This window comes from Acanthopagrus latus, chromosome 18, assembly GCF_904848185.1.
Source record: "Acanthopagrus latus isolate v.2019 chromosome 18, fAcaLat1.1, whole genome shotgun sequence".
NCBI lineage: Eukaryota > Metazoa > Chordata > Actinopteri > Spariformes > Sparidae > Acanthopagrus > Acanthopagrus latus.
Window position 1 is genome coordinate 6,483,465 of NC_051056.1, and position 22,444 is coordinate 6,505,908.

General features: G+C 40.1%; 1 protein-coding gene across 1 annotated transcript in view; it reads right to left on the reverse strand.

Moving 5' to 3' along the window:
- uvssa (UV-stimulated scaffold protein A) overlaps positions 1-22,444 on the reverse strand; it is a 40,815-nt gene that overhangs the window by 15,608 nt on the left and 2,763 nt on the right. Inside the window, exons 5-9 of the mRNA XM_037077839.1 lie at positions 21,581-21,701; positions 20,263-20,841; positions 19,576-19,685; positions 18,447-18,575; positions 2,461-2,578 (exon numbers count right to left, since the gene is read on the reverse strand). Of these exons, the coding sequence (XP_036933734.1) occupies positions 2,461-2,578; positions 18,447-18,575; positions 19,576-19,685; positions 20,263-20,841; positions 21,581-21,701 (1,057 nt within the window). The remainder of the gene's footprint in view (positions 1-2,460; positions 2,579-18,446; positions 18,576-19,575; positions 19,686-20,262; positions 20,842-21,580; positions 21,702-22,444) is intronic.

Genomic DNA, 22,444 nt, shown 5'->3' on the forward strand with positions numbered 1-22,444 from the left:
ATATGACTGACAGAGCAGCACTGGGAGACTTTAAGTGTTTACTATTGCCTGGAGCTTGCACATAGCTGCTGATAATGAAATTACCAGCATTCAAATAGCATTTAAAATTTAGAAAAACATGTTGTTATGTAGCTGACAGAGCAATAAGATGAGCAAGCAGTTGGTTAATGACCCAAACATTTGACCTCTAACCTAGCATGCTGCCTGCAGGCGAGACATGAGCCATACACGTCCAATGCAACCACAATGCAAGAAGGAACAATACATTTTAGCCATTCATATGTAGGCAGTGACGACTCTGCGTGTTATGGTAAATGGATATGTTGACAGGACTATATCCATCAAAGATACGCAGGGAAAATGCTTGTGGAAAAGAAATTATCTGTCTCCATTACAAGGTTGTGCTGCATTCCAAATACAAAGCACATACTTAACAGTCAGAACCCAGCATTAGACAATCTGCAGAGTGGTGTTTCTCAGAGACTACCTAAAGAATTTGGGAGTGGAGAGGATGGAAAGGCCCGCCAGCAGTCCTGACCTCAACCCTATTAAACACTAGCAGGATCAGCTTAGGTGTGCTGTTCATGCCAGAGTGACCAACACAACCACGCTGACTTGAAACAAATGCCGGCTGAAGAATGGGATGCCATGGTTTGTGACCAGGCTTGGACCAGCAGCAGGAGGAGGTGCCAGGCTGTTGTGTTGTTTTTTCCACAAACTACTGAGGCTCTTGTTTGTTAAATTAATAAACTGTTAATTTGACCCTTGTTTCTTAAGACTTCAATCATTCAATCCACCAAACAACATCAAACGAGAGTCAATAGCAGAATGCGCCGTTTGGCAGAGAAGATTTGGCAAATTTTTCATGGGTGCGACCCACAAACTCAGGTCTGCTGCAGGTTTTCAGCGGGAAAACAGCGTCCGTCACCAGCAAAACATTTTAATTCACCAAGTGTTTGTGTTAAAAAAAATCACTGTTGTGGTCAGTGCTCTCAACCAAGACTTCAGTGAACCTTCCCCCAGAAAACAGCCTCCCTCCCCCTGAGTGAGAGAGTCAGACAGCGTCCAATTTACTGATGGTGATTATGTAATTATGTAATGTAGAGTGAAAAACATAACTTTGACACTTTCCAGGATGTTTGGTGGGTCAGGATCTCAATCACTGCACGTTATAACAGCATCCATATGATTATAAACAGTCAGCAGGTTCAGTTTGAGAGGAGGACACCGGGGAAACACATTGAAAACACACAGACGTCATCATCATGACGTGTCCCGCCACGCCTCTTTAGGAGCTCTGTGTGAACAAACAACGGTGGAGAATTGGCAAACCGCCACTGCAGCGATAATGTGGCGTCTCTGTGTGACAAGGGCTCCTATCAAGTCTCTTGAGAAGGAGGGCCTTGATGTATCAGCTAGGGACAAAAGACTAATTTAGTCGCCCAAAAGGAAGCATAACAGCAGCATCTATTATTTATGTACAGATCTAATAAATCAATCAAGCAACAGTCAACAAAAAATCTCCCCCCAAAAAACTATGCTGTTCAGATACATTAGACCTGGCTATATCAGGAGTTCATTCATTTCTAAAACAAAAAACTCTAGCTTGTGCTAAAAGCATGGGGATAGTGTTCGGATGTATAATATAGGCCTACAGTTTATCATTCCCCAAAACAAGAGTAATGTTGTCATTCAAGATGCATTTTAATGCCAGGTGTGAACTAATGGACTTAAAGCTGTCCACTTGTGATCAGATAACTCAGGATGGATGTTAATACCAGTCTAAATTCCTTCTGATTAAATCTTTCCAGCAGGTGGCAACAAACATGACACCAAATGAATTAGGTGTTGCACTGAGACTGCTCAATATGTAAATAAGCAATCATAAAAGCTTAGAAGAAGTCAATGTTGTGTTAAAAGCTTGTTGTACTTCCCCCAAGTGCCCAAAATCCAATGAATGCAGCTGTGAAGTTACAAAAATGGCTGCTGTTCTGAGAATGCTGTCAATATTTGGTTTTACTATCCACTTAAATCGGTTTGAAAAAAACAGTACTAAGCTCTTATTTAAAAAAAATAAGTTAAACAAATGATAACTAACACATAATTTGTCAAATAAATGTCAAATTTAAACACATTATTACTGATCAAAATGTTTTCCCACATTGAAATTTGAACAAGGTCAGAGCAGTCTGATAATATGGTTTCCTCATATTGTCTAGACCACGATCCTCACATCTCTAAAGTTAGTTTATTTTTCTAAAACCACTGGCAAACAAAACAAAAAACTTTCACACAGACACACACACACGTGCTTGTGTTTGTTTGTGGAGTGTGTGTGTGAATCTTCCAAGATTAGAGCAGCAGAAGGTCTTCTTTGTAGCTTAACCTCACTATTTATACTACTTGTCTTAAGATTTTGAGGTGCGTGTCTGTGTGTGAGTGTGTGTGTGCTGAACTCACCATACTCGGCTCGTAGATGCTCTGGAATGTGTGGCTCATATCCCTCTTTTTCTGGAACTTCATCAAAGTCATCACTGTCATCACTGCTGTCCTCCTCTCCTCCTGAGGAAGCCTTCATCTGAGGATGAGTAGGTCAAGTTTAGCTTTTAATACCAAAAGAATTGCATGGGATGCCAATTAATTGTCACACTGGTACTTGTATGATGAAATACTACTAACATAAGGGTGACTAACTTGCATTTCCCAGCAAACTCCAGCGGCTAATGAAGACCCTAACATGCAGTTGAAAAGCCTAGAAAAGGCTACTAAGTGAATCTTGAGTTAAGATTAGTTGAACTGCTATGTTTTTCACTTTTATCTCTGAGCTGCCAAGGCTTCAGGGCAGCAGCTGCCCACTAAGTAGTCTTTGCATAATGTGAGGCAGCAAGTTTTACTAAACTTAGTCATCCATCACTTGTGCTGAGCTTAGCCGTCCTTACTCTCGTGAGGCGACAAATACGTGAGTATATGTGCATGTATTAAGGATATTAACCAAAGGACAAAGCAGCCTGGCAGACTGATGGACAGATAAGAAAAGAAGACTACAGTGAGTGAGTTACTAGAGCTCTCTATGTGAGAGAGGGGCTGTAAGAGGGAGACGAGATAAATCTGTTGCTCAGATGTACAGTATGAACTAGAACAAGAAGTGAAGAATCATACACACACTACAGTGCACTATACATTCACATGCACTCACCATAATAGAATCCAATACTCATGAATACACAGATCGACACAGATCCTGTCGAAGGTGGATGATCACTTAAGATTAGATAATATTTCGGCAAAAATATATTTAAATGAAAGACAGCAGTAACCTTACAGAATTTAAACACCAAGTGCAACCAATATGGCACTCAGTAGAGTGCATACCTCAGCAGTTGCCCTTATTTCAATTAAGTCTAATCCAATAACAGATAAAACATAATTCCCTCAGCTAGATCTAGATTTTGATCTGCCTCAAATCGTCGTCAACTAGCCATCAAAAAACGCCTGATTTCTCATATGAGACCCTTACATCTTCTTATAATAATAAGATAATAAGATCATTGTTGGTTTGGGTCTGTCCATAAGGTTTGTTGAGTATTCAATACACAACACCCTTAACCTATAAGCCAAAACCTGCACAAATAATTGTAAATAAGACAACCTTTTTTAAATGAAATAATACTCACTGATACACTAAATGCATCCAAGATGCAGAACATCAGCCAAACTACACACGCTGAAATTGCAAATAGTTACACACAGTCTCCCTCCTTCACTCTCCTCAGGGTTCTGTGATCTGTGTGTGTGCGCGTGTGTGTATGGGTGTATGTGTCTGTGTGTGCGTGCATGTGTGTGTGCGTGTGTGTGTGAGAGAGAGCTATCAGTTTTAAGCAAAATGTATGGTTTTTTTAATTTCCTGGTGAGGTTCTTAGCCATTACATAGACACAGGGGTCATTTCCAGAGCACAGATGTGTGTGACATGTGTGTTACATTGGTTTGATAACTGATGAGTTTGCACATTAAAAGGGTAAAATATGTAGTTTTACTATTTCTATTGTATTAGCTAATGGTAGCAATGATGCAAACAACCAGATGTTAGCTGTCGAAAAGGAGTTTTTTCCCACTAAATCAGAAATGTTTCTTTTTCACTCTCTCTCAGTAACATCAATATAAAGCTGAAACATGTAACAACATGTCATGTTATGAACAGAGACCAGCTATCAGCTAATATTAGATGCAAGCTAGTATCAATCATCATATCCTTATAACAAGGGTAACCTAATGTTTTAAACTAATGTTCTTAACTCAGTTACTCAAATGTTTGTGTCTGTCTTTGTTTTCCACTTGCATTTAGCTGTCAGGATAAAGATAAAGAAAACTATTTTCCTGTTTTAAATGTCATCAAAGTTATACTGAACAGTCTCTGTAACTTGCAATAATTAGCTGATAGCTGCATACTGTGGAGATTCTGTGAATTTATGTTAATCTGTGTGTATGTATGTGTGCGTGTGTTCCTAGTGTTGACGCTGACTTGTAGCATCATGACAGAAATGGGCCAAAACAGGTGAATAACATCATGGAAGAATGTCACCAGTGAGCAACTTGAGTAGACCTCTTCTCCATGAGTTAATCAATTAACCTGTCAATAATATTGAGGCAATTACCTGGACAATTTCTGGCTATAATCTCATTACATGTCATTTTTATGTGTAAATTTATGTTTATCTTTATCACAAGGGATCTACTTAATTCCTTTCACAAGTATTCAACGATGACCCGACGCCCTTAGCATGATCAACAAGAAAGTATGCCTGTAGTTACAGTGATACATGGGTTATTGTCTTTTGGCCTGTGCTGGTGTTGGGACCCTCACCACATGGTACCAACAACAGAGTGGCCTGCGTGAAGACCAAATCTTAAATGCAGCCTCCTTTTACTCCTTTTACAAAGCCTGGTAAGAAAGGAAAGTGCACCAAACCTAATGTACAACAGATGGCACCTGCTTGTCACCATCCCCACAGGCTTGACATGTATTGTATGCTCATAAGCTACATTGTTCGTAGTTTTAGGTTGTGGCATGTTTTTCTTTGTGGTCACCACAAGTTGATTCAAGCCAGCAAAAAGCCTGCAAAAATGTGCTGTGCCGAGAATATAAAAAATAGGTATAGGTAAATGCAAACATTTTTGCATTTACCTATACCATTTTGCTGATGAATGCACTTGTAGTTTCATATCAAAATTGTCTCCATTGTAATATAATCTGGGATGACCAGATATCCCCACTTTCTGTACTTTTCCCAATTGTTTTTTAAAACTATGCCTTAAAAACAGACCTCAAGGTGAAATGTATTACAGGCAAGACAGACCAGTCCGAAGCAGAGCATTCTTGTTTTGGCCAACAGAGGAGGCTGTCTCTACAGCAGATGTAAATCCCCCTTGCCCTACTGGAAACAACTTTCTTGCAGCGAAGAGCCAGCAAGCATCATCGCCAAAAAGTAAAAAGAAGAGAGGCGGATGAAGTGATGTATCCATCACACCCAGTGCCTACCGTACAAGCCTGCGAGAAACATGAGACATAATTTTCCACAGAGCCCAGACCTTAACCCCACTGAGAATATTTGGGATGTGCTAAAAAAGATTTTACGCAGTGGCCCGACTCTCCCATAATCAATACAAGATCTTTGCAAAAAGATAATGCAGCTCAGGATGGAAATAAATGTTGTGGCATCGCATAAGCCTTTCTGCATGCTGTAATCGAAGCTGAAGGCGGTGCAGAGTGTGTGACATTTTTGTGTGACATTTTTTTGGCCAGGCAGTGTGCTTCTTTTCCACTACATCTCAAAGACAAATACTGTACACTTTTTCTCCGCTACATTTATCTGACAGTTTTACTTACTGGTTATTTTCAGGTTACAATGTTTAATCTCTTTCTTGCCAAGTGAAAACAAAGTATCTCCAGATGTGCTGATTTGGGATGTTTGGGATAAACTAAAGGATGAAATGTTCCTTTGTGAGAAATTACCCTACTTCTTTAGCTTAAGCAAAAAACATTTAACAACCCACTTGGACTAAAATCCCTCACCACAATGGATGGTGAATTATAATATATTGACTGCCAAACTGTAAATGTCCCCAGTTTTCATCAATCAGGTCTACCTATATATGATTGGAAATGACAGAGGTGCTGTGGTCATAGTGAAAATTATGATGGTGTTAGAAAGTTGAATAAATATTTGTACAATTTATATATCTCTGTGTATAGTTTCACAAATGTCTCCCTTTTCAAAGTGTGGTTGTAATATTAGTTATCAAGCATCTACAATGCTATTCTGTCTCTGCACCCCAGACAGCTTAAGACCGATTCACACCTAGAATCTAGTAGCCCTAACGACCCACACGAAGGACGATTGGATCAATGACTCCCATGTGGCCCCAACAACTCTGAAACTCAGAGCTCACATGCTACCTTAACGACTCTGTAAGGACACAACCAGACAGGGTTCGAAGTCTGCAACTCTTATCCAGTTAGTTAGAAAAAAAGAAGCCGACTGAATGAGCGGTAAAACATCTTTAAGAAAATGAAACAAGTCAAGTTATAATTTAGCACTTAGAATTACCAGGACCTGGATCACTGAGAACCTTCATCAATCTAAGTGGACATTGTAAAATATGTTGTTATACACTTTTTAGCACAAAGTAAAAAAGGGAATTTCACTTAATCATTACCCTCAAAAGAAGTGACTTCCATCTTTGAAATGTAATAAACACAGCGGTTATTACTGCAAATGATCCTTTTAATATAAGAAAGGAGCAGAGCTCAAGCAAGATACTGACACTTGATCTTATTTATTTCCCAAAGAAAAGCTGAGAGGATGCTGTTAAACAGAAGTAGAACATTTTAAACACCAAAGCAAACTTTCTCCATTACTCCACTCCTCTTCTATCCTTATTCATCCTCACGGTACAATGCATTCACACATAGCACACGTACACACACATACACACAAATATAGTCTCTATAGGTTTTGTGCTTGTCTACTTTAATCCTGGCTGGTTTATTCTTCTCTGATCAATGACCAAAGACTAAGAAGTGATCACCCAGCTTGGGGAAAATCTTGCGTTAACATCATCCCTTTTCCTCCTCTTTCTGCCTCTTTGTCTCTAATTCACCTTAATTTAATCGTGATAGCATCGAGTGCTGTCGGCCAGCCTGGCAGAGCTGTAAGTCTCACAGTAGAAGTAGCTTTCCTCCAGAAACATTTTGCTGACGAGGAGCACGGCTAAAATATGGCCTCTATTCCCCCACATGGCTGCATGGGGGTCTGCTTTGCATTTTAACAGAGCTTTGGTTTATTCTGCTTGACACACATGGGAAGAAAATCACACAGCATCGCAGAGTCCTCCAGAGGAGATAAAAACTGCTTCTCTAACTGAAACTCAAGATTTACCAGACAAATTAGCAGTGATTGTTCAGGTAAAGCAGGGCCATGTGTCACTGTAATAGGAAAAAAGACAAAACAAATATTGGTAACTTGGTAAGACTAAAACCAGATACCCAGATAGAAATAATAAAAGCTGTTTAAGTAAAGCAGGGCTATGTGTTACTGTAATCGCAGTGTTTACTCAAAGATAAAATAAAGCAGGTTCCAAAAGTAGGAGGAAGAAAAAATAAGAACAATACAACTTTAACGGGTGGTGAATGGGTGACAACAACCATTTTTACTTACATCACCAAGAGCACAGAAAAGGTTGTGGAATGCAACTTTACAATTTTCAATATCAATTCTCTTTCTGATTGAACTTCACCTCTATAAAATGTGATTAAAAAGTGAAAATGCCCACAACAGCACTGGTTGACATCTTTAAGTATTTGTTTCATCCAGTGTAACAGAAAAAACTACTTTAAGATTATTTAGAAAAGCAGCAAATCCTGATATTTAAAGGTCCCATATTATACTGATTTTCATCAGTTTCGCACAGCTGTCAGAGGTCCAACAGCTGTGTGTTCGATATGCATTGCCCCAAACCCATCCGTGGTCCTGAATTTCAGCTGTCTAAAAGTCACTCTACAGAGCTCTATTCAGAGCAGTCTGTTTCTGTGCCTGCACCTTTAAATGCTAATGAGCTCCGTCTGTCAATGCCTACTTGGAGAGCCCTCCCTGGTAGTCACTCTCAGGGAGGGGATGCCCCTTTTGTTAGCAGTAGCATACGCTAATGTTTACGGTGGATTTATCGCTGTGACTAGCGGAGATTTTTTCGTTCAACTGAACCAGTTTGACCCAGAATCGGCTCCTGAAGAAGTACAGACTCTGTGGCTGCAGCAGGGCAGAATGCACAATGATTAGTGTGTCTGTATGATGTTAGTTAGTTTGTATATATTGTTACAGTTACTACCATGTAGCTAATGGCTAACAGCTAGCGAAAGCTGTGTTCGTCTCCAACGCAGTCTCCAAACTCTTGGACATTGTTTGCATCGTCTCTGTCTCCAGTCTGCACGTTTCCAGACTTTTTACTGTGACAACCAAGCTCCTTCATAATATTATTAACATTAAACTCACTTCAAATGCCATTGCATAGTGGACCGAAGCAGAGCTAACTAGCCAGTTTCCAGCTGACCATACTCGTAGGCAACTGTGAATACTATCAAACCGCGGCGACACTTTTTGCTGGCTCAGGTGCAGTTGCTGGGTCTGGTATGGTTGGGACTGATCCTTGTGGGTCAGTGTCGAGGCAAAGCCAGCTTTGTACTGACCTTGTTACTGAAGCAGTCCGATTCGAAGTGGTTAGCACACACACACAAGCTAACACGAACCGCAGCCGGCACGTTTTCATTAAAATATGAAACACAACCACTGTCTCTTCTGTTGTTCTGTAGCTGGGACAGAATATACGCACTGATGTTGATTTTTACAACCAACAACAGAGATACTTCCGTGTCCAACTCTGAGCGACGACATTGTGAAACACTGCTGTCTCACCGCTGGACACACCGAACTTCACCTCTGGGATGAACGCCCCCCTCTCAGATATCTCCTGTCACCGGGGAGAGGAGGCTGGCCGATGATAATGACTCCTTTCATTACGGAACAAAAGGAGCAGATTCTGAACAGCCTGTAGGAGCGCCGTTTTACCAGTGGGTGGGCTGCAGAGACCATGCAGGAATCACTTGTTTTCCTCATTCTGGGAGTTGGCAGGCTCAGGGAGGACCACCTTCTACAGTAGAGACCAGAGAAAATGTTTTTTTTTATGATATGGGACCTTTAAAGCCATTTTTTGGTGTTTGCTTGATAGTGACTTACAAGGAACTGTGGCATGAAAGAGCCTTATATATGGAAATATTCTGCAGTCTGGCATCTCTCCCCCCCCCCCCCCATCTCTAAAAAATAAAAGCCTCACAACCCCAGCGAAATGACATGTTTAACACTAACTTCCTCTTGGAGTATGAACAACAAAAGTCTCGAGTGCGCATGCTCTATGGCACCCCAGCTATATAGCCGCCGCCACACTTAAAGTGTGATTATGTGGGAAATACTGTCTTCTTTCAAACCATCTGTCTTCAGTGGCCTGAAGAAGTGAACCAGGATATGACATTTATTGAAGATTCTCCTGAGTTTCTCAGATATTCCCGCAACAAAAGGAATGGCAGTGTTGTTTCGTTTTTCTGCCTCTTCCTCTCAGTCTGCTCTGGATCTTTTAGAGGTTTTGACAAAGGTCCAGTTTGAGTAGCCGCAGGTTTTAAGTGCTCCTCTGATGTGCTTCTGTTCCTTCTCCTTCCCCTCTGTCTTTGTGGGCAAGGTCTCAGATCTATGGTTTAGGGTTCTGATAACCCCTTGCCTGTGCTCCAGTGGGTGATGAGTGGTATGGAGTGTTGCCAACCAGTGGAGCTAGGATACTAGCCAAGTGTTTGGATATGTTGTAAGTAACTTTTGCTGATGATGGGTCTGAATGGGCTCCTTGCTTGTGAATCTTGGGGAGTCCACAGATGCATGGGGTGGCCTCCCCACAGTACAGTTGGTAATACTGTGGTCTGTCAATTACCTTGTCCTTTCCCATTTTTTTTCAGATATTCTATAACATTTGTTTTGTAGTTACTGGTAGGAAATCACCTCAGTGTCTCATATGTGGTAGTATCACTTTATAATACCTTAATGACTCTGTAAAGACACAGCTACAAACAGTTTAATGCCTGCAACTCCCCTCCAGTCATTTGGAATTGAAGAAGCCAATTGGATGAGAGGTGAAAGGTCTTTAAGAAACTGAAACAACTCCAGTTGCCTAAGATATAGAAATAAGAATATCCATGACCTGGATAACAAAGAACATTCATCAACATACATTGATAATATTTCTGTAAATGGAGTCTGCTAAATTCAAGATAGTACAGAATTTACAGAACTGAATTTAAGAAAGTATTATTGCTTTGTGTGAATTTTATCTGAAATGTACCCTTTTTGAAATATTAGACCATGCTCCCTAGTGGTCCAGATGACTTCACTCTTAATGTGACGTCATGAGTTGGCCATGAGCGCATTGTTTGATATAAAAAAACACACACATTCAGTGGCGTAGATTTGTTGGTCCAGGTGTGTTTGATGGCATTTTGAGGGACGTCTGTTGCCTGGTTTGGCCATGCAAATCCATAACCATACTTAAGACAGCCTTCTCCATTGTCTTGTAAGATAACCTGATGAAGGTTTAACTACCAAACTGTTGGGAAGTGGACAGTGTGATTTTGTTGGCTGTAAGTCTTCTCCTACACACCTGTCGACCTTAAGGTGTGCAAAAGCTGCACTCTGTAAACTCACAGATCTGAAATACAACCTTTCCCTTTCTGAATTCAAGTTTCTTTCTTTTACTGAACTAAAGCACACTTAATTGCCTCAATAACTAATTGTAAAAACTACTTCATTCCAACTGAAGATAAATCAAAATCAAACCCCGACCAACACCCTGAGCCGGACCTTACTGCCCAACATCAGTGTTGGACATTATAGCAGCAGATTGATGTTCATGAATTTGGATGTTCCTGTTATCATATGGATGCAATGGTTGGGTGTCCACATACTTTTAGTAATATACAGGTATACAATGTATCTTGAGCAGGGAGAAAGAGTGACACCTGGATCAAAAAAGCAATGTCTGAACATGATTAGAAACTGAAGTTTGTTTTTACTTTCACAGGTATCTTGCTTATTCAGCTACTATAGCATCTCACGCGCTCTCTTCTCCCCTCCTGGCCCCTAAATAAGACTCTTATCCTTTATAAAAATGATGTTAGGGCGCTGCCTCGGACAACTGCTCCCCTGACTTCATTTGTCTCTTGGCAAGTTTGATGGCGCTGCATTTAAAAACCCATTCAATCTTATAAACCAAAAATTAAATGTAGTCGACTGTGATGGGCACTCAGTGCATCTGCTATTTATATGCTAATGTACACTCAGCCTGCCAAGGTCTGGCAAATTATTACTGCACAGCCATAAGTCAGGTGTATGGCAGAGAGGGGAGGTTAACCATCACACACAGTCACACATAAGAGGAGAAAAAGAGTGAGGAGGAGGAAGTGGAAGCAAAGGGATAAGGGGGAACGGAGGAGACGAGAGAAGAGGAGAACATGAGGAGGTGAAAAAGCCTTAAGAGATGTCTCTATTGTCTCCCTGACAAGTTAATAAAGCTCTACAGCTGGCTACACACACACACACACACACACACACACACACACACACACACACACACACACACACACACACAGAGTGACTAGATTGTTTCACTCTACATTTAAGGCTAAAATTGAAAAATGTCTTTTGGGAATAGTCTAATGCCACCATTATCTCAAGAAATTTTCCTTAAAAGACAGCAAGTGAAAAATGCTTTATCAACACATGATACACAAATGTGTTTATAAACACACAGTTATCTTTCTGAGAATACCACACTACTAAATTAGACATATACGCACACACACACACACACACACACACACAGATATGAGAAGTTTAGGTGTGACTTCCTGATCTTATGCATCCTGAAAAATCTGCATCCACTGATTGCTACAGAGATCCAATACCTAGGACTGGAAAGGTGTTGGTGGTGAGGGTCAAAGGTTAATCCTGATTTTAGCAGCTGCATGCAATAGATGACTAAAATCACTTTCACATCAAAATTATTGCTTATATGCTGTTTCTTTAAACACAGGTAAACATGTTCAAAGTAAGCATTTGACTCTGTTTTATATTGCCAGTGGACAAACCCTTCTTCCTTTTCTTCTGTTTTTTCCTTGTGTATCATGTTCTTTATCACAATTGCACCAGCAAAACACGGAACATCAGAAAGCAGCAGGGACTTTATCGCAGTTGATTAGGACAGGGTAAAGAACCTGCATGCGGAAGCTACTGCATGTCCTCTGCTCCAGAACTTCGAATGTAAAAACAGCAAAAATATGAGTGTAGGACTTATAACTAACAGGTTTCACACTTAAGCTACTATGTTACTAGCATCTACACTACCCAGGCCTCTCAGAGACATCAGAAATTAAAGCTTTGAAAACAGCTAATTAGATCTCACCACTGTAATGTTCTCAAAAAACTATATATACACCTTTTTGATCAGGAATGGGTTCAGCACAATATAATATAAAATAATATAATAAAATAAATAATAAAAATATTTGGCAATCATCTTCTGATCAAGGCCTGAGCAGACGTGGTACAAGCTTACAACTTCATGCCCTTTTATAATCTTTACTATTTTTTACAAATGTATCTGAGTCCTAAATTACTTAGTGTATCAATGACAGATCAATTTGTGCTTCCGTTTTCATCATTACCATTGTGATATTATTACTATACTATTCTCTCCAAGTCCACTGTCACTGATTGATTTCAACATATTTACAAAGTAATTAGGCCTAAAGCTTCCACATAGTCTGACCTGTTCAGGCCTTGATTTGCCAGAACATCCCACATCTCTATGACCACCTTGCAATCCTATTCATTACTACCTTGAAGGATCCCAGGGGATCCTTCACTAATGAGAAAAAAAGGCTTTCCACTCCCCTCGCTGTCCCTTTATAGCTTCTTTTCCGCTATTTTATCCCATTATACTCCTCAACCCCCAACACTCCCAAACACACAAGCCTAGGCACACCCTTTGTCTCTGGGGAGCAGTCAGCTTATATGATGTATAGGGTGACATCTTTATGTCACTAACCTAGCCTGGCAGGTCTATTAGCCAGCCCAGAGCTTCCCTAACCTTTCGCTGTCAACAAGCTTATTCTCAGCTGCCTAGTTTAGTTCCTCCTCCCAGGCTGTCTCAATCTGTGATCAAAACAGTCATTATGATTTGATATTACACTCTTGCCTAGTAGCAGAGTGAAATTACTTAGTGCTATTCTTCATTTTACTGGGGACTTGTGAAATCTCTGGGACGACATCTGGAATGTCCTCAAAGGTGTGTGAGCCTTTCAAAGAGCCCTGGGAGTTTGTGGAGCCAAGTTACCCAGTTTGACCCTTTGGCCAGTGATATGAGACTAATAATGGGAGACCTCTGACATCTGCAAAAATGGTGTCATGATTACTGAGGTTTGCTCGAGTTGACAGCAAAAACGCTTGTTACTGTAAATGAAATAAAACCTCCTCAGTACCAAATCCATACATCTGTTCAACAAGATTTTAACCTGCCCCGCCAGCATCTCTCCAACACCGCTGCTGTTTAACACATATGCAGCATGCTAGCTTGGTCAAATGATACAAACAACGTAACAGTATGCTTAAGCAGTGGCCTGTATGTAGTAACTGTTTAGCTAACTGAAAAATGTGTCAAACTAAATTCATTCCGGCTCATTCACCTTCTACCAGTAGCACCTATAGGCACATCACAGAGGCAGGACTGATACTGACCGATGTCTGTGTTCTTCAATATTATTAATCTTCACAGTATTTTTGTGTCAGGAATATCATTCTATTAACATTTTAGTTAATAGTGATTTTGCTGTTATAAATATTATATATATATATATATATATATATATATATATATATATATATATATATATATATATATATATATATATATATATATATATATATATATATAGATATAGATATAGATATATAGATAGATAGATATATATATATATATGTTGCTGCTTTTAAAACAATAAAGACACATGGAACTTTAGGGTCATCATTTGAGTTGTTTACAGTTTTAGTGGTACACTGCAGAAACCAATATCACTGATATCAAATATCAACACAAACCAATTAATTGTCAATTCAAGCGACCATCTTTTGTATGTTACTAAATAGAGGAAAATTAATTTAATAAGAAAAATGCTGAGCACACAATATTTATTATCTGATTACTTGATTAATTGCTAGAGTAATCAGAGGAATACTCAGTTATAAAAGTAATCAATTGCTGCAGCATGAGAGAGCACAAAGGTTGTTTTTTTTGTTTTGTTTTTTTTAATCTGTGATAAAAAAAAAAGTGAAATTCACTAAGCTTTACTTGTGAACACAGATAGCTTGTTAGCCTTAGCTAGCTTAGTAGTTTCCAGTTAAGTGGGCTTGTTTAACTAACTAGACTTGCTTCAGCTCCCTTTTTACCCATTGTCTTATTCTTCACTAAAATTCTTTCGCTGGTGCACTTACCGTTCAAGTGTTCACTAAATGTATTTCCACACTTCCAACCAAATACTGCGGTACAAAAACACAAAGCCAAGATTCCCTGAGAACATAATGTGTAGTGAGAGGGAAATAGAGGCAAAGAGAGCAAGAGGAAAACATATATCTTGTGTACAGAAGGAGACACATTCAGAGAATGAATGTACTAATGAAAAGGAGGGAGGGTTGGCGGAGAGAAATAGAGGGATAGTCTTTCTTTGTTTATCTCCAGTGAGAAACAGGCGGCCACATCCATTGTGCTCTGATAAGATGGGTTATCAGCAGTAAACAAGACCTGGGCCTGTATGAATGGAGCCAGGAGTGACTGAATACACTCTCAAAAACAGATATGTTCAAATGAGTCTGCATGTCTTATCCTTTCCTAAACACAAGCCCATATTTTCAGGTAGCAACACTCAGCGGATGCGTACAGGATTCTCCTGGTCAAGGCTCTCATTGAAAACTCAGTTCAAACATGTTCACCATTCCTAAAAGTTTAGAAGACAAGACACTGTGAAAGCTGCCCAATTCCTGATTTAAATGGAAGCTTTACAGCAGGGTACACAATTATCTTACTCAATGGAATAACATAAGAGTCTCTTTGTCAATCTGTTTCAGATGTTTGTTTAGTCATAGTGGCTAGCCAACCTTCTACAGTAATTGCCGCAGCAATCCAATGTTGTCTTACAGAAAAATCATCCCACTGAGTGGAACAAAGAAAGATTATAAAAAAAAAAAAAACACTTCAAAATTGGGACCAAAATAATACTCTGTATTGGTCTCAACAAATACTCTAAAACTGGAATCATCAGGACAAAGCAAAAATGTCAAATGATGGTTTGTAGCCCAACTGGCATTTTTCCAAGGTGTTTTTAAATGGAGAACTTTAGTGACAAGTCTATGTGTGATCAGCCCCCTAGAGACTATTTTACAGAAAAGTACAGAAGACTGATAAAGAGCTATGTCACATGCAGCAACAATCACCTGGAGCGCAATATCAGCAAAACGTTTTGTCCCAAGTTCAAAGAAATTCCTTCCAGACGTTCCTAAAATATTGAGTAAATAAGAATGGGAAGGACCTTAGGTCAATGTGAACTTGACCTTGGACAACCAAAATTGAATCAGTTCATTTTTGAGTCCAAGTAGATGTTTGTTCCAAATTTAAGGACATTTTCTGTAGGTGCTCTTGAGGCAACACATTCAAAAGAATGGGATGGACAGCAAACCCAGCCCAACTTGTCAGAATCCAGAGCTTACGGAGCTGGCAGACGACTGAGAGGTTGCCCAGTGTGGCCCCTTCTGAGGGTGTCAGAATTGTGTGCTCCATTTAGGCACAGGCATCACTTACAGTTACAGTTTAGATCAGCCACTAGATGGTGTAATTTAAACAAATAACCTGTAATCATATTGGCCTAATCCTATGGCTGATGAAAGCAAATTTATAAAGTAGGAGTCTCAATGTACAGTAGCTGTTTTTTTTATCTAGCTAGTTCTACCAGCTAGACGGCTGGAGCTTTGCATGACAAAATACCTTAATACCTTCAATTTATCTAACACCAAACAATCAAATATTAGTCCACACTCTCACCAGTCAGCCATGAAACAAAAAGAAGGCCTTGTGCATTTTTTTTTAAATTTCAGAAGTCGTCCAACTTCATGGAAATGCTTTTTCAATCAACCCTCCCTCTGTCTTATTCTCTCATTCAATAAACACACCTTTCTATATGTCTCTAAAACACTCCTCTCCTCTCTCTGCAGCTCCCCCGTTATGGGAGACTATATTGAGAGGCCCGCTGAGAGAGAAACCAATCGTGTGGTGTGTAAGCGGCGCGATAGAGAAGGACCCAGTAATGGAAGGCCTTTTAAGGCTAAAAAGGAAAAGCTAATTATGATAAAGGGGCTGTAAGTTGTGTGGTTATCACAGTGCTGGGCCTGCTGGTGCAGCAGACTGGTCCCTGACAGTGATAACCAGGCAGAGCGAGACGCCCGGCGCTCTGTCACTGTCACTCTGCCGCTCTGTTCGGCTAAAGATGGATTCACACCCTACAACTTTTATGTCTTTTTTTCTTCAAAGGCATACAGCAGTTTGCTTTCACTGGTCCTTAAACACCTAAAATTGCTGGCTGCTGTCCTCGGCTCTTGGATTTTCCTCATATTTTCTTTTTTCTCAGCACTGCAATTATGCAGAGGCAACCCATCTCTAAAACCCAGACACTTCAGCACTAATCAGACCTTCACAAATAACTTACAGTTTGAATAAGAGAGTTACCAAATGACCACCTTTATGACGAGAAAGGTCTGATAAGTTTGTGCCACTGTTTTTGGGCTGGCTCAAACAACAGCAGAATGATGATGCTAAGCTAGATATAAAGGCAGCCAGATAGAGATATCAGCTGTCAAGCCATAGGGCACATTAGTGCCAGCGAAGCGAATGAATGGGTAAATCCTCCCCCTTGTTCCCCAATTTCTTCTCTCTGTCTCTGATGCATTATGCATTATGACTGTGCCTTGCTATCTCACCTCTCCCAAATGTCTTTACTATTAATATTTCCATCCGGCCTCTCTCTGTCTCTATTATGATACTTCCCTCTGGGAGCCCACAGAAAAAAGAGAACAATAAGAGGATACTCTTTAAAGCCATGCAAACTAATACGCAATCATAACAATGGGGTGTGTTGATAAGTCTAGGGTGTATAGCACATCATGGAAAGAAACAAATTGTAATGGTCATTTAACTTCCATGCCTTATGTTTAGGTAGATGAGATGTGAGTGTGTGTGTGTGTGCGTGTGTGTGACACTATCAGACACCCTGCTGTTTACATAATTTGCATCTACCACTCACACCATGACACTTTATTTCATTACTTGCCATTTGTAACAACAGTAGTTACCTCCTATTTTTATCTTATTTTATGTATATTTTTATCTTATCTATCCTGTTTCAATTTGTATATGTGCTTACGTTTTCTACTTGCTGCTTTGCTTGTCTATGTGCTGTTGCAACACTTAATTTCCCTGCTGGAGATCCATGAAGGATTACTTAATTATATATTCATTTATTTAAACAATTTCAGACAGAACCCTTTATGTGAGTGAAATATGTCTTGTGGCAGCTCAGTGTCAGCATAAGTGAACATTAGTGAACACAAGTGAGCTGTGTTGTTACCATCAAGTTCTCCACAGTTTAAAGAGCCTGAAGCAGTAAACACCATGCTTCAATGGAAGCAAACATATCAAGCAGCAGGTCTGTAAATCACCACTAGATGGTGTGAATGAAAACATGGGTCGCGTTTAGAGTACTAATTGAACTAGACAATACTCCAAAGACCCAGACTAGGAGGTGTTCCGACACCCAGTTGGTTAGGGGTACAACTGCAGAGATGATAAAGATTTTTTTCAGTGAAACACACCTAAGTATGCCTGATTCTTCTGATCCACACAAAGTCCCAACTTGGACTTGAAATGTGATTTAAATGAAGAAGATGAAAACGGTGCAAGCTCATTAAGCTCACAATTTGCAAAAAAAGGGATAAAAGTCTTTCTTCTTTTACTAAATCACTCCTATGTACATGGAATATCGGTACCACAGGCTACAGTGATGCTGTGGCCTGACATGATTTGTAGTAGGATGCTGCCACCTGCTGGCACTGCACTATACCAACCTGACTGTTGTTTTGTAAACAGTTTATTTCTTTGGCTGTATAACTACTCATTACTTTACATAGTCAATAAAGGTATGCAACAGGCGTTTTTACCTTTATCAGCTATGTTCAAAGAAAATCTACTGTTAACTCACCACTTTGCGGACCCTGGTCCTGTAATCGATGTGAAGTTCTTTGTGCTTCTGCAGGGCAGCTTCCAAAGACCGCTTCAGATCCAGTGCTCTCCTTAGTAGTGGCTGCTCAGCACCTGACTTGGTGAAGACCTACAGACAGACAGACACAGACAAACCTGTTACTGTGACAATTGGGCTTTCCTCAATAATACAAGAGAAACAGACAAACATGGTTTGCAGATTGGAAGGGGTTGTTTCATTTTCATGCATTTTTTTGTAAAATATAACTAGGTAGGCTGTCATCTTTTGGCCAGCCAACTCGCTGGACCTGAACCCCAGAGAGAATCAATGTGGTGAATACTGTCATGAGGAAGATAAGACACACCAAGCCCAATATTACAAACAAGATGAAGGCCACTATCCAAGCAACCTGGGCTTCCCTAACACCTCAGCAATGTAACTTGCTGATCGCCTCTATGCCGCACCGCGTGAAGGCACTAATTTGTGCAAAAGGAGCCCAAACCAAGTATTGAGTGCATAAATTAACCGAAGGTCAACATGTACAGTATTATAAATCCTTTTCTTGATTTGCGTTGTTATATTCTAATATCTTGAGATACTGGATTTTTTGTTTTCATGAGCTGTAAGCTGTAATCATGAAAATTAAAACAGAAAAAGACTTGAAATATTTAACTTATTGTGTAATATATCTAGAACACATGAACGTTTCACTTATTGTATTAAGTTACAGAAAAAAAGAGAAATTATATTCCATGATATTCACAACATTTTAGATTCACCTGTGCATGATGTAAAAAATGAGATTCACCTCTCAGTCATCTACACAAGCCTGTGGATGATTTGTTTAAGTTGTTTAATGCTGGTGGACTGTGGATTTCTTCATAAAGGACTTGTGTTGGATTTTCAGCAACAGTCCAAAGGATGTGAATTTATGCAAGTTTTCGAGCGCCTCGTCTCAGTGCCTCTCTCTGCTCAACTAATAAAGAGCAACAGTAGCTAACTTTAGTTTAGAAATGGGGTCCACTAACATGAACTTCTAGGCTTCCAGCACAACATAGAAGTTTCAAAGATCCTTTTTAATGTAATAACCAATAACATGTCTACAAATTTGAGCCTTGTGTGTTTGTACCTGAACCCAGCCATGCACAGCTGGAAGGTGTTTTGTTTTGATCAGTTTATGGAGGTCTATCACTGTGGAAACAACTGCCTCGTTATCCTCTGTCTCCTTAACTTGAGGACCTGTAAGAGGAAGGAAGATACATTTAAAAAGAACACTTTACCAATTCAGCAATTAGGCATTTCATCCCTAGTGAATTATTACTGATTACATAGAATTCATAGATTGATACCACTTAATTAACAAGCTTGCACAGTAACCAGCTTTAAGAACAGCCTGGTGTCAGGAAGGCCCTGGAAACATTCTCACTGATTTTACTTCCTGCTGACTGACACAGCTTGATGGATTTCCAGTACATGTGTTGGGTCAAACATTCATGCTGTAAGCTTCTCATTTATTATACTCATTCAAAATATGTGATTAGATTTCTGGTTTAAACTGATCTTTATAGGCCTCAATGAAACCACAATGGAAAAACAATCAAAGGCTATAAAATGCTTGTTTTTTTCTCTTTTTGTAGCATGCAACCTACATGTCGTTATATAACCCTATGTTGTAAAATGATGATTAAATTAACCATTTAACTTTTTAAACCTCTGAAATAGCCAACCTCCTCATTGACAGTTGTGTTACGGTATTAAAAGCATTATAATGTGTGGGTTCAATTGATGAAGTGTCACTTCAGTGAGATGCACCCACCAGAGCTGATGTTCAGGTCCAGACTGTAGGAGTGAGAGATGAGTCCAGAGTTACGAATAAACAAGTCTTCTTCATCAGCATCTTCCACCTCTTCACTATTTTCCTCCTCTTCCTCTTCACTGTCTTCTTCCTCCTCTCCCTCTCTTTGTGTTGTCTGCATCTGTGCCTTCTTTTCTCCCCCCTTTTGTGTCTTCTTCTTCCCCTTCTCCTCTCTCCTCTCTTTATCCTCCCTTACCTCATCCTCAGAACTCTCCTTCACTTCCTTCTCTTTTATCTCCTCCCTGTGGATCCTCTTCTCCTCTGTCATTCCTTTTTCTTCTTTCCCTCTATTTTCCCCAGGATTACTTTCCTTTTCTTCCCAGCCCTCCTCTCTCTCTTGTATCATTCCTTCTCTCCAGTCATCCCTCACATCTTTGCTGCAGCATGGCTGTTCACCAGCTGATGGACAATCATCAGCTGGTTGGATGTTTGAGGGGCTACTACTGGTGGTCGGGATGTCTGTCAGGTTGAACTCTGGGAGAAGAAGGCTCATGCAGGATTCCATCTCAGTTAGTGTTGACTGAATTTCCTGGTATGACTCTGACAAAGAAAAAACATGTCGTGCTAATATTTCATAAAAAAGACACATTTTAATGCAAGGGACAATGTTGGACTGTCACACTAGGAAAACCAAAATGTTTGCTCCAGTGCAGTTCATCACAAAAACAAATTTGTTGTAAGGGCTGTATCGTAGGCAACTGGACATGTTTCGTTTTCTTGAAGATGTTTTGCCTCTCATCCAAGAGGCTTCTTCAGTTCTAACTAAGTGGAGGGGAGTTGCAGGCTTTTAATCTATGTGTGGGAGTGTCCTTACAGAGTCGTTGAGGACACAAATGAGCTCAGATTTTCAGAAGTCGTTAGGACCACTTGTAGGTCGTTGACCCAAATGGCTTTCATCCTCTGGTTAGGTGAGCCCATGTGTGAATGGTTGTTAAGCTGTCTGGAGATGGAACTTAGTACCACAATGTAGGTGGGTGATAGTTAGTGTCATAGGCCACCTCCTCTGTTCGAGATTCTTTATTTCCGCTTTCAAACCATCTGTCTCCTCCGGCCAAGATCTTTACATTGTTTTCAGCATACATGGAAACAGTGCGTGAGAACTAAAGAAGCCTCTTGGATGAGATGTGAAATGTCCAGTTGCCTAAAACATAGCACCTCAAATTATCATGACCTTCATATACTTGATGACGGAGAACCTTCATCAACCATATCTCCTGTCCTTACTACTGCCGTTACTATTATGACTAGCAGGAGTGGTGTTGAACAATGTAGTATTTACCATCCATGTCTCTGGAAGCTGCCTCGACCCTTTCTTTGTAAATCGTCTCCATTCTCCTCTGTCTCTCCTCAACCCTCCTCCTCTCTGCGACTGTCCTGGCCTCAGCATCCTGGAAGTCCACCTGATAACATGGAGACATCACTCACAAGAGGACTGTGACATTGGAAACACATTCCAAGTAAACAGTAATAGTAGCAGGGGAAAGGACTAGTAGTTAACATATCAGATTCATATCAACTAGTGGCCTCATTAAGTCAAAATGTGCCTAATAGTTTAGTTTATGACCAAATACCTGAACATGAAGGAAGTTGAACTTCCAAATATGGCTTGTGGGTTAAAGAGGCCAAATCTAAATTTTCATGCTCATACACTATATTGCCGAAAGTATTCACTCCCCAATCCAAATAATTGAATCAGGTGTTCCAATCACTTCCATGGCCACAGGTGTATAAAAGCAAGCACCTAGGCATGCAGACTGTTTCTACAAACATTTGTGAAAGAATGGGTTGCTCTCAGGAGCTTGGTGAATTCCAGCATGGTACTGTGATAGGATGCCACCTGTGCAACAAGTGAAATTTCCTCGCTCCTAAATATTCCACAGTCAACTGTCAGTGGTATTATAGCAAAGTGGATGTGATTGGGAATGACAGCACCTCAGCCACGAAGTGGTAGGTCACATAAAATAACGAAGTGGGGTCAACGGATGCTGAGGTGCATAGTGTGCAGGGGTCGCCAACTTTCTGCAGAGTCAATTGCTGCAGACCTCCAAACTTCATGTGGCCTTCAGATTAGCTCAAGAACAGTGCATAGAGAGCTTCATGGAATGGGTTTCCATGGCTGAGCTGCTGTATCAAAGCTATACAT